Source organism: Heteronotia binoei, chromosome 13 (assembly GCF_032191835.1).
Source record: "Heteronotia binoei isolate CCM8104 ecotype False Entrance Well chromosome 13, APGP_CSIRO_Hbin_v1, whole genome shotgun sequence".
Taxonomy (NCBI): Eukaryota; Metazoa; Chordata; class Lepidosauria; order Squamata; family Gekkonidae; genus Heteronotia; species Heteronotia binoei.
In genome coordinates this window covers 24,622,111-24,635,430 of record NC_083235.1, presented here as the reverse complement: position 1 = coordinate 24,635,430, position 13,320 = coordinate 24,622,111, and the positions used below count along the sequence as shown (strand labels likewise).

Below are 13,320 nucleotides of genomic sequence, written 5' to 3'. Positions count from 1 at the left end.
AGGGGCCAGAACGGCGTATGCTGCTGCCTTGATTCCTTTTGGACAAGGAAGCGTGTGATGAAATGAATACACACTTTCAGACTATAACCACTAGAATTAAAGGCAGGATTCTATTGATAATCCTTGTCTCTCTTTCCCTCTCTCTTTGCGAATTTTTCACCTCAGCCATTTATGGCAGGACAAAAATGTTAAGGTTTTATATTGTGAGGAGCAAAAAAAGAAAATTTAGGGAAAGGCACAGTGGGGAGAACTTGAGAACAGTGTTAAATAGAGCAAGAAATGCTGCTTTAAAGAAATACGTCTCCCCTACTCCTGAAGTGTCAGTGTGAAAACTGACCAGGCAAGGACTTGCTCTCTATTACTTCCCAGAGTGCCACTGTTCACCAATGGGAGGACAAGTACTGATGCTCCAGAGAGGGAACTACAGATCTCTGTAATTTCACAGAACCTCTTGATACTGAAAACTATTTTGTACATAAAACGGGGCTGAGAAATCACCCACAGTTAGTGTTCACCTGCCCTAAGTAGAGAAATTATTCCTGTTAGTTGGTTGTCTAAGGCAACTGAGTCAGCCAGTGTGGAATACCAGGTGCTGGACTAAATGGATCACTGGCCCGATCCAGCAGAACTCTTGGCTGATGCCTTCTGATGCCCTATTTGCAATCTTCTAGGGCAACTGGTGGGCCACTGTGTGAAAGAGGATGCTGGACTAGAGGGACTGGTTCACAGAGCACTTCTTATGCTCTCCCTCTTCAACAAGTAGCTTGCTTTACTGAATGGGGGAGTATATTCAAATTATTACAGAACTCAATGCCGTGTATAGTGACCTCAATTAATTATGGCAAACTCAAGGAATTTGTAGCTTCGTTGCCAACAGCTGAGAACTTTCATTAGCCACTAGGGGGCACTGTCCAATACCACTCAGACGCACCAAGCGGCACCATTCCCAGGAAGGAGATCTGACAACTGCACGCCACACCTCACAAAACCGACAGGAGCCCAGTGATGGCCACTCACCTTCACAAGACTGCTGTCCACTCTTCAAGCTGTAGCCGGCAGTGCACATGCAGGAACGAGAAGTCTCTGAGGTGGGAAGACAGAGCTGGGAGCAGTCTCCATTGTTGATGCTGCAGGGGTTGGTGCCTGAAACAGTGAAGCAAAATAAGGAAAAATGGAGGGGCACAGTTGTGTGGAAACAGCTGGTGTTTCTGTGGTAATTAACAGGTTTCTCACCATGTCCATTTGACTTCATAGATGAAGGGAGCACATGGCTGAGCCTTGCTGACAAATCAGGAAACCTCTTCTACAGTGATTACAATTACCTTAAGAACTACCAAATCCCAAAGGCTGCCTCTTCCAGATTCTCTGCTACCAGGCTGGTAAAGTCTTTCCCATACCTCATTTTGGGCAGCAGCTCACAGGAGCAGAGCTCCAGAAGCTCTAAATTTTATTGCACTCTTTCTTTCTTACATCCCCCCCCCAAAAAAAATACTTGCTTCTGGGCTCCATTGGTCAACCCTCCCTGGGAGAATTTTGCTGAAGATCTGACAAACTGTCTAATATTTTTCTCCACAAAAAATATGAAAATAACTAAAACAGATGGAGATAGATGGAAATCTTCATCACGCCGCACAGGAGAAAGACATTGAAAAAGTATGATGGGAGTAAGGCTTTATTAATTCAAGAAGCATTTTAAGGTAGATGCTGAGCTGATATAATTTAGTACACCTTCCGGTGATGTCAGGGGGTTGTGGCATATGCAAATCAGTTATGTAAATGAGCTGCAATAATGAGCTCCGGCACCTCTTTTTTAATTAAATGACCCCTGGAGAATGCACCCTGCCTCCTCACCCACACGTGTTTTCCCATGATGCTTCAGGCCCTCCCCAGGATTGAAGCAGAGCTGTGGGCCGTAATAACCAGCACATCCTCAGAACTCACCTATCTGCTGAATGCTCTCATCGTAGACTTTCATGTGCATGACCAGGGTGGTGCTGTTCCGCAGCACAACAGCCTCTGTCCCATCCTTGTTGCAGGTGCCCATCTTCTCAGCAGCCTGGTCAGCCCACCACAACTTGTCACCTGGGAGCGAGGAAAGCAAGGCTTAGGCACATAAGGAAGACGACGACATAGGATTTATATTCCGCCCTCCACTCAGAGTCTTAGAGCAGCTCACAATCTCCTTTATCTTCCTCCCCCACAACAAACAACCTGTGAGGTAGGTGGGGCTGAGAGAGCTCTTATAGCACCTGCCTTTTCAAGGACAAGCTCTGCCAGAGCTATGGCTGACCCAAGGCCATTCCAGCAGCTGCAAGTGGAGGAGTGGAGAATCAAGCCCGGTTCTCCCAGATAAGAGTCCGTGCACTTAACCACTACACCAAACTGGCTCTCAGGGGCTGGAACAGGGGCTCGAGCTCTTGTTTGGCCGTGGAAAGTGCCGTCAAGTCACAGTTGTCTTACAGTGGTTCCTTGTAGAATTTTCAAGGCAAGAGACAAACAGAGCCACAGCCATGGCATGCCTCCATGTAGCAACCCTGGACTTCCATGGAGGTCTCCTATCCAGATACTAGCTACGGTTGACCTTGCTTAGCTTCCAGGACCTGATGTGATCAGGCTAGCCTGGGCCATCCAGGTCGGGGCATAACATACACTTCTTCTTTAAAAAGTCCAAATTCAGAAATGTGTTAGTCTACAGAGCTGGGTGTTAGAAAAGACTTGGTCTTTTGTAGCACTTAAAAACCTTTTTTGTTCTATTTATTCTACAAATGCACAAGCATCACAAGATGGAGAAATAAGACTGAACAACAGGACTCATGAAAGGACAGGTGATTGCATTCTGAAAGAGAACAACTTGGTGGCATGTTAAAGCAATACACCTTAAACATTTCAACCAGCTTTTATAATAAAATCTGATCTGGATTTTGTATGAACGTAAGGCCCAACAGATATTATTCTTTTTTTCATTATAAAACTTGACAGAAACAAATTAAGGACTGTCTCTGTAAGATGGCGATTCCATGAAGGCGTTTCCTTTTAAAATTCAAACCAATGTTTTCTTGTGCCTGCTACTGTACTGCGGATTTCAGCATCTAGCAAAGTGAACTGTAGTTATTTGCTATGCTTATTAAAATATTTTACACCCCCCACTTTTCCATCACATGGAACCTCAGAGCTACTTACAATAATAAAACCAGTTTAAATACAATAATAAATAAGAATAATCATCCCATTAAAACCAGCAAAATGGGAACAAGCCAGCTCAGTCAATAAACCAATGCAGCCATTCAGAACAGGAAGATTAAAAAACACAAGTTCATACGATGAACTCAAAGCAGGTTAAAACCAGCTTATACATAGCATAGTCTTTTCTAAGTTACAGAAAATCAACAGGAAGATTTGCTGCCATTTTGTATGTTCAAGGGGAAGGGAATTCCGAAGTCTTGGTGTTGCTATTAAGAAGGTTTCGCCTCAGTTTTCTAAAAGCAGGTTTCTGCAGGAAAAGAAACAAGGCAGGGCTTTTTGGGTAGCAGGAACTCCTTTGCATATTAGGCCACACAGCCCTGATGCAGCCAATCCTCAAAGAGCTTACAGGGAGTACAGGGCCTACTGTAAGCTCCAGAAGGATTGGCTACATCAGGGCTGTGTGGTCTAATATGCAAAGGAGTTCCTGCTACAAAAAAGCCCTGCTTCAGGGTATCAGGAGGTTCATTTTAGAGTTAAGAGGTTCTCTGAAGCATTTTGGTCCCAAAATATTCAAGTCAAAAGCACAGAGCTTTGAACTGTGTCCAGAAATAAACAAGAAGCCAGGAGACGTGTAAGCAAATGGGTGCACAGGGTTGCCAGGTGTTTTAGGAGGCAGGGACATACAGAGTAACTGATCCTTTTCCCAGCCTATCCGCCCACCCCCTCAGAAGAAGCTCTTACCCATGATAGCCAAAGCTGTAGCCTTGCGCAAGAGTGTCTTCATGGACTCCAACACCTCTAAGTCACTGCCATCCAAGTTACACCTGTTGACGGTGCCATTGCCAGAGCTGATCCAGTACAGCTTGCTTTCCTGGTAGTCGATGGAGAGGCCTGGTATGAGAGAAGCATTACTGGAATGTTGGCCTAAGGACAGAAGAAGAGCTGCAGGGACCCTCAATGAAAGCCCTGCTCCATGTGCCTACGGGCATGCTTCTGAGTGTGAAATTAAGTATGTGTATAATGTAAGGGTTGGATAAAGACTGCTTTTCAGCAGCTGGGAAAGGAATGCAGAAGTCTCCTTTGAGCAACAAAAAGTGCTACGCTAGGGACTGCGGAGCCTACATGGACAAAAGTTGTGTGGGATGGAGGCTGTACTAAGGAGGGGAATTGCAGGACTGAGTGACAGAGGTAGCTGGGTCCAACCCACTGGGATGTGCATTTGTACAATACCCTTTTTGTCACTGTAAGAATGTAGGTACAGGCCAAATGAAAGGGTGTACACTGAGAAAATAAAATAAATAAAATAAAATTTCCTTCTTTGGAGGTTTATAAGCAGAGACTACATGGCCATCTGACAGCAATGCTGATTCTGTGACTTTAGTCAGATCTTGAATGGGAGGGTAGAAAGGGACAGGTCAGTGCTTGGGTCTCATGGCCCTGTCTGACATGCCCAGGTAATGCCAATTGCCACTTTGGGGTCAGGAAGGCGTTTTCCTTCAGGCTAGATTGGCTCAGGGATCGTGAAGATTTTTTGCCTTCCTCTGGGCATAGTGCAGGGGTTATTGGGGGAGGTATTTGTGAATTTCCTACACTGGACAGGGGGTTGGACTAGATGACCCTTGAGGTCCCCTCCAGCTCTGTTTTTAAATGAAAATAAAGAAAATTCTGTCTCATTCCCTGTTCCATTACTGCAGCTTGCTTTGACCTGCAGAGCAACACAGAGTAGTGATGGCCACTAGGCTAGAAAGTTTTAGAAACGAATGGGAGCAACTCATGGCAGATAGGTCCGTTGATATCCCTTTAAAAAGGATTAGATCTTTATACAGCCTGTTTTGCTCTCATCTACCAAGATGATGGGTGTACTGTAGGTCTTCAAGCCTACTGAAGACCTCTAGGTTAAGGATGAAACAGATCCCAAAATATTTGGAAAAGATTCCCAGTGCCATTCCAAAGACTGCACCAGTTCTGGACTCAGCACTGAATCTCAGACATCAGCCCAAGAGCTGCACTAGCTACTAGGGTTGCCAGGGCCCCTCTGGCCACCAGCAGAGGTTGGGGGTTAGGATTGCCAGATCCCGGTTGGGAAGCACCTTGGGGGTGGAGCCTGGGGAGGAGAGGGAGCTCAGCGCCACAGAGTCCACCCTCCAAAGCATCCATTTTCTCCAGGAGAACTGAGCTCTGCAGTCTGGAGATGAGCTGTGATTCCAGGGGATCCCCAGGTCCCACCTGGAGGCTGGAATCCCTAACAGATACAGATTGCCAAGAGACACGAGGAATACTGGGAATCCATTCTCTTGACCACTCCCAAAGAGCTCAGAGTTAAGAACAGACACAGTGGAGTGGGGTTTTCTCCATACCAACAGGGCCTTTTTGGTTCGCGAACAGCATGCTACGGTTGCTGCCATCCATGTTGGCAATGTTGATGCTATCTCCATCTGTCCAGTACAGCTTCCTATGAACAATACAAACAAACAAAAGTTCCATGAAATACATACATGACAACGCTTAAAGCCTTCTGGCAAGCTGCTCGTTAGGTCCTCTCTACTACAACAGAATTATGCTTTACCTTGGCAAACATGTGTTCTAAATTCATGCTTGCCAAAGTCATGTGATCAGGCAAGGGAAGGGGTGTGATTTGTACAGGAGAACTGGCAGGCAGGAGAGAAGATGTCTTCCGTGTCTTGTACCAGCCTGACTTTCTCCAGCAGATCTTTCTACCAATCAGTCAGACCGCTTCTCTCACTGTAGGGCAGTTTATAGCTAGAAAACCATAAACACCCTTCCTAATCGATCATCTCAAGTATCATAAAAGTGCAATACACTGCCTGGGCCAAAATGATACAAAATGGATGCCAGCCAGAAACAAGCCTGGAACAAGCAAGAAACAAGTTTAGAAGTGTGAGTAAGAGCAGCTGGCTAGCTAACAACTTCCTCTTCACCACAGAGAGATGCATAATTTAGGACAATGGGTCTCCCAAGTACCTATCGACTAATCTCATCAACACCCATCCTCATTTACCTGCACCCATTTACTTGAATTAAGCAACACTTAACAGTGTTCATCAAACCTGGTAGTTTTCCCACCTGGAACTTAAGGTCATTAAGCACCATTTACACCTATAATCCATCTCAGAAAATTCCATCAAGCTTCTCTCAAATCATTGTTGACCTCAAGTTATCGGTTTGGGGGTAAATATGTCAGCCTGCCCCAGGAAGCAGTTTGCCCTATAAATCATGGCATCCTGCTCCACAGCAGTGTGTGTGTGTGTTCTTGGATCTATATATGCACCCCCACATCCGTTTGGAACTTCTCTTCTTTTCTCTGTGAAACGCTGGTCATTTTGCTGCTGCCTCCACAGACCTCTTTCGTCAAGACTGGTAATTACAGCCTTCCTCAAAATTGCTTTCCCTCTCTCCTTCCAGATTTCCTCTTAGCTAGCCTTGTATGTGTTTGCTGCATGTTTGTATCTGTGTGGTGTCACTTTATTTCTCTTTTAATAAACACCTTGTATATTTGCCTGGTTTACTTCAAGAGTTCTCTTAAGGGAAAAATTCCTGTAAACACTGGTGGAGAATCCCAGTTACCCCTTCTGGCTTTGTCTCCTTTAAAGCTAATTTCCCCCAATTAAATAGGAGACTGCCTCTTTCGGAAACACCTTCTAGGCTGCTTTTCCCCTTCAGATTTGATTTACTTCGAATTGCAGAACTGCTGGGTGAGTGGGATGCTAATTGCAGAAGAAAATCAGAAATCAAGAGAAGGGTTAAGCATATCCTCCCAGCAGCCAACTCTCCCCAACAAATAACACACCACTCCATCCCATGTTTGTATTACAAAGCAAAACACTGTAGCGCCATTTCAACGTTAGGCATTTATATAAGAAGAAAACGTGTACGGTTAAGGGGGGAAAGTCAAATGCCAGCCTAGAGAGTTAGTTTGGTGTAGTGGTTAAGTGTGTGGACTCTTATCTGGAAGAACTGGGTTTGATTCCCCACTTCTCCACTTGCACTTGCTGGAATGGCCTTGGGTCAGTCATAGCTTTTGTAGGAGTTGTCCTTGAAAGGGCAGCTGCTGTAAGAGCTCTCTCAGCCCCTCCTATCTCGCAGGGTGTCCGTTGGGGCGGGGGGAAGTAAAGAAGATTATAACCACTTTGAGATTCAGAGAATAGGACAGGATATAAATCCAATATCATCTTCTTCTAATGATAATAAATATTTCCTTGCCAAGCAAACTACTTGTAAACCAATTGTCATGCTGCCCCTTCATCATACTTATACATCTCATGATACCCTTCCTTCAAATTACAGACTTTTCCCCTTAGATTCAGACAGTATTTCTATTATTGACAATTCCAAATTGTGTTCAAATCTCAGCCAGATCCATTTAAGATGATTGCTGATGTTACAGCCTGGTTACGTACAGATTGGGACCAAAGGATGGAAATCGGTTGCTGAATGTGGAGGGTGGTTATGGAGCTTAGACAGGAAATAAATCCACTTAGAGATGCCTCTTAAATTCCATTTGGGTCATTCCATTACAGGGACCTACCTGTGAAACTGGATAAATCCACCTACCGCCCCCCCCCCCCCCCAAATCCTCAAAAGATAATGGTCCAATTGTAAGTCTTAATGAGCTTCTACGGGAGTGTTTTAAGATGGGACAGAGCCATTACAATCCTTGCTGTTCTGCCAGCTTTTCAAAGCAGATTCATGGCAGCAAACATTAAGGTCACCGAAAAATGGCTGTCTAAAGAGCGTGGGTTTGTGGGTTCTTTAAACCATAAATATAGGTCACGGTCTACCTCCTGCTCACCCCCTAACACAGAAATTCAGTGTAACCAACGGTATTATCTTTTTATTACTGTATGCCACATTACTACGGGGGAAAGCACTGTAATCTATAAATTTTAATGCACAGAATAAATGAACTACTTGGCAGAAGTAAAATGTCTTTTGTATTTATAGTACAAAATGAAATAACCTGCTGTTACTTGATTGGCCAGGCAGGAGCTAGAGATGGCAGGCCCTGGCAATCTTCTTTGTTGATATCCATCTCAGCAAAGGGCTCACAGAAAACGATTATGAGAGGGTGTGACCAAAGGAAGAATTTAGCAACAGGAACTAAGATGATTGGATGAGCTCGTACATTTCCAGTGCCATTCTAAATTCAGTTACACCTTTCTAAGCCTACCAGCTTCAATCAACTTAGAAGAGTTTAACTCTGCTTGGGACAGCCCTGTTAGATAGGTATTTATTTCTTTAAAAATATATACTTAATGCTGCCAGGGAAAGGCATTAAGCTAGGGAAAGACATTAAGCTGGCTTTCCCTCTTGAAAAGCTGGAGGTCTATAACTATATAGCAGGGGCCTGCAACCTATTTGAGCCTGCAGGCACATTTGGAATTCTGACACGGCATGATGAGCAAAGCCACAAAATGGCTGCTGCAGGAGGTGGAGTCAGCCACAAAATGATTGCCACAGCAACATATTAAAGATTTTGCATAGCCACTCAAGGTTTACAGGATTATGCATGGGATAGTGAAAGAAGTACTTTTCTCTCTTTCTCACAATACAAGAACTCGTGGGCATTCAATGAAATTGCTGAGCAGTCGGGTTAGAATGGATAAAAGGAAGTGCTTCTTCACCCAAAGGGTGACTAACATGTGGAATTCACTGCCACAGGAGGTGGTGGCGCTACAAGTATAGACAGCTTCAAGAGGGGACTGGATAAGCATATGGAGCAGAGGTCCATCAGTGGCTATTAGCCACAGCTTATTGTTGGAACTCTCTGTCTGGGGCAGTGATGCTCTGTATTCTTGTGCTTGGGGGGGCACAGTGGGAAGGCTTCTAACCCCACTGGTGGACCTCTTGATGGCACTTGGTTTTTTTTGGCCACTGTGTGACACAGAGTGTTGGACTGGATGGGTCACTGGCCTCATCCAACATGGCTTCTCTTATGTTCTTATGTTCTCCAATAGCCAATCAGAAGCCTTGCTGGGCAAAAGCCCTACCTGGCCCCACCCACTTCCAAAAAACACTTGGGAGGGTACCAGAAAAGGTATCAGCAAAGTAATTGCACCCATGGGCACCACACTGGTGAACTCTGCTATAAAGGGATGGCCAATTCTGAATTCTCAAGGGTCACTCTGTTCTCCAGAAGCATGGTGTAGGAAGCAGAACAATCTGACTCCCATCACTGACTGTCAGATTCTCTAGTAAAGGTCAAATAACAAGTACATCACAGATATTACCTGTGCTCCTGACTTCTCCTAATTGTACAAACAATGAAATGTTTTCTCTTGTGGTTCCTTTCCTTTTGCCTGGAATTAATGTGGTTGGTGTCCTTCCCTTCCCTCGTTCTGCTGGTAACCAACAGAGCTATGAACTGATTACTGTAATTCTTGCTGCAATTGCTGGGTTGAATCCAAAGGCAATTTCCATTGATTCCTCCCTTCCCATTCCAGACCCCCATCATGTTATTCCTTAGGGGTCCCTATCCCCCTGAGCACCATTTTGTGGAGATCATTGGGCTGCAATGGAAGAGGGGATGCAGAAGCATTCCATTTTGCCCCTGGAAAATTTAGTTTGGCTCCAACCCACTGTCTCAGCCTTAGGCACTTGACTTCAGTTTTTTATTTAAATTATTTTCTTGGCTTGAAATAAAAATATTTTGCACTTACTCTCTCCTCAGTGTGACTATCCCATCCTTTTATCACCTAATTAAAGATTTTGTTATTTACTTTTAAGAACATGGGTTGTTTTCATCCCTTTTACCGCTCCACTCTCACTATATTTGTATTTTTCCACTGCATTATTCAGGGATTACCCCTTACTTTTAAAATCACAGCTTTCTTTCATTCATTTGCATCCTTTCTTTAATCAGTTCCCTGTGCCTAGAATGTACTACCTGCTGCCAGCCACCTGATTAGATCTCTTCTGGCCTTCAAGAAATCCCTCAAGACTTGTTTTCCTCAGCATCCTCACAACTGAATATTGTACTATTTGACTAGCTCCCCTCCTCCATCTTCTTTCCCTTCTTTTCTTTTTATTCAGCCTCCTCCCTCATCATGCTTGCTAATCTATTAGAATATAAGCTTTTAGGCAGGACTTTTTAGGTTTCCTTTGTAACTACATTCATACAACACCCAGTCCAAGGAAGGCAACCTTTCCGATAAACCCAAAAGGGGAGGGAGGGAGGATGCATTTGGTCATTCTCTCTAGGAGCAAGCTGAGTCCCAGGAGCAATGCTAGACCAATTTCACACTCACCTTACGCCGCTCTCATGTTCGTCTTCTCAGCGTGGCTTTCTTCCAATTTCCCACTATCTGCCCTTGGACTGCAGAAAGCGTCGGCATTTTCGTGCAGCAAACAGAAACTGATCTTTAGTGGTTTCTGTTTGCTGCATGAAAACAACAATCCTTGTTGCAGCCCCGAGGCAGATAGTGGGCAATCGGAAGAAAGCCATGATGAGAAGGCGAACGTGAGAGCGGCGTAAGGTGAGTGTGAAATCGGTCCTAGTTTCTCAGGGGCTTGGCTCAGTCCACTGGCCAGTGAACCAGTGTTGTGCACAGTCCAAAATGATCTGGTGTGCTCCTGTTTGGCACATGCACTGAGGGCTACCTTCCTCTGACCTAGTTATTTGGGGGTATTTAATAAATAATAAGCCAGAAAGCACTGACGCCATCAGGACCAAACTTTAGGGGAAAAGTCCATAGTCCTGGCACAGAAGAAGGTTCCTAACCAAGCTGTGGTTTTGCATGGCCAGAGTCTAGAATTATCTCACTGCCACACAGTTGGGATATTGAAAGGAGAAGGGGCATGTCAACTGGAGAATCACCTTTCCCCAAAAGATCTTGACACTGCTGAACTCTAGGTTAGGATAAGTAGGTTCTCGTTCACCTAGGGAGAACTCTGAATTCCTATAGGTTAACACAGTGATTCTAAACAGGCCAGACATCCCCCCACCCTAGGGGATGGAAATGCAAGGCACTGGGGATTTTAGTCTTTCCCTCTTTCTCCTAACTGCAATCACTTCTAATAGCAAGTGGAGAAGAATTCTGAATAAATCCCAGATTCTAGATTTCTCCCCCCCAGGCCCTTAAAAACAAAAAGAATCAAACCTAACATTATCTATTATAAATGTGTGACTGGTCCAAAGTCACTGAAGCATAGTGGGTATTTGAACCTGGGTTTCCCGGAGCCTAGTCCAAAACTCTAACCCAGGGGTCTTCAACCTTTCTGAGCCAGCATGCACCCTTGGAATTCTGACACAGTGTTGATGGGCACAGCTAAAAAGTGACTGCCATGGAAAAGTAGCTATGCAACTTACGCTACTTCAGTCACGCAGTGAAGGCCTTTGTGCCGTGGCGGGGAATGCTGCTAAAGCACCATTTTGAAAAGTCTGCATAGCCAATCCAATCTCCAGTGACGAGGTAGAAGCCTTGATGGGCAAAAGCCCCCTCTAACCCTGCCCACTTTCTAAAAATAATTGGCAAACACCAGGAAAGATGTCAACGGGTGCCATGGTGCGCTGGGGCAACATGATAGGGACCCCTGCTCTAACTTCTCCACACTAAGAACGGCAGGGTAGAATCCATGGGTTAATGGGCTTTCAAAGTACAATGGCACAGAACTAAGGGAATCTACCATTCCCTAGTTCAGAGGTAGCCAAACTGAGGCTCAGGATCCACTTATGGCTCTTTCACATATATTGTGTGGCTCTTGAAGCCTCCCCCCCCCCCATCAGCTGGCTTGGAAAATGCATTTAAAGATACAGTTGCTTTCTTTCCACCTCCCCTCCTCCCCCATCTTTCCTTCCTTCCTTGTCCTGCAGCAGACAAACAGCTGATACTCATGTTTTGCAGTTCTCAGACATCTGATGTTTGTTCCATGTGGCTCTTACATTAAGCAAGTTTGGACACCCCTGCCCTAGTTTTTATAATGGGTTGTATTACAACAGGTCTGCAAAAAGGGAGCAGCTACGACAAAAGAAGATGATATTGGATTTATATTCCACCTTACACTCTGAATCTCAGAGTGGTCACAATCTCTTTTACCTCCCCCCCCCCCGCTCACAACAGACACCCTGTGAAGTGGGTGGGGCTAAGAGAGCTCTTGCAGCAGTTGCCCTTTCAAGGACAACTCCTATGAAAGCTATGGCTGACCCAAGGCCATTCCAGCAGGTGCAAGTGGAGGAGTGGGGAATCAAACCTGGTTCTCCCAGATAAGAGTCTGTGCACTTAACCACTACACCAAACTGGCTCTCAAAAGTGATATCAAAGAAGACTTGAGACATCCTGCTTTAGTTAATGTGGAATGCCTTCCCCTTCCCAGAAGATGGAAGAGCACTACTAAGATCTCTCCCACTTTTCACTTCAAGCCACCACCCCACATTGCTCGAGTCTTACCCTTTGTGGGGATGCACAACCAGGCAATGAGGTTTGTCCAGTCCTTGAATCACGGCATTCTTGAAAGAGCCATCTAGCCGGGCAACGTTGATCTGCTTCTTGTTGGCATCGTAGCTGGTCCAGAAAAGGTTCCTGGAGATCCAGTCCACAGCTAGGCCATGGGCATTGGGTAAGTCTACAAGGCAAAGAAGAGGTGATCAAGGACAGGCAATGGAGGTAGAGCCTAGTGAGAGAAGGGAGACGTTTCTAGATTCATAGGGCAAACACAGTAAATGACACGAGCTATGCATCCACCTGGAATTATTATCAAATCTGAGAATATCATACCAGTAACTTCCACTTGAAAGACAGGGTATAACAGGGCACATAACAGGAAAGGGTATGCAACAGGGAATTAAATCTATCTGGAACAAAAGTAGGGAAAAGATTAAATAGGCTACCATAGGAATCAGGCTGTACCACTTTCCCCTTTTTAACAGTTTTTTGGGCCACTTTTTTAGCAGAGTGGCGCAGAGTGGTAAAGCTGCAATACTGCAGTCCTAAGCTCTGCTCACAACCTGAATTCGATCCCCGGCAGAAGCTGGGTTTTCAGGTAGCCAGCTTGAGATCGACTCAGCCTTCCATCCTTCCGAAGTTGATAAAAGAGTACCCAGCATGCTGGGGGAAAAGTGTAGATGACTGGGGAAGGCAATGGCAAACCACCCCGTAAAAAGTCTGCCATGAAAATGTTGTG

The 13,320-nt window shown here is 45.1% G+C and overlaps 1 protein-coding gene across 6 annotated transcripts in view; it reads right to left on the bottom strand.

Annotated features, from left to right (window-relative positions):
• The window catches only part of LRP1 (LDL receptor related protein 1), a 518,071-nt gene that overhangs the window by 121,395 nt on the left and 383,356 nt on the right, over positions 1-13,320 (bottom strand). For all 6 annotated transcript variants that reach the window (XM_060252267.1, XM_060252262.1, XM_060252264.1 and 3 more), the window contains 5 exons: positions 12,588-12,762; positions 5,541-5,635; positions 3,925-4,074; positions 1,942-2,082; positions 1,018-1,143 (listed from right to left, as the gene is read on the bottom strand). In XM_060252267.1, the coding sequence (XP_060108250.1) occupies positions 1,018-1,143; positions 1,942-2,082; positions 3,925-4,074; positions 5,541-5,635; positions 12,588-12,762 (687 nt within the window). The remainder of the gene's footprint in view (positions 1-1,017; positions 1,144-1,941; positions 2,083-3,924; positions 4,075-5,540; positions 5,636-12,587; positions 12,763-13,320) is intronic.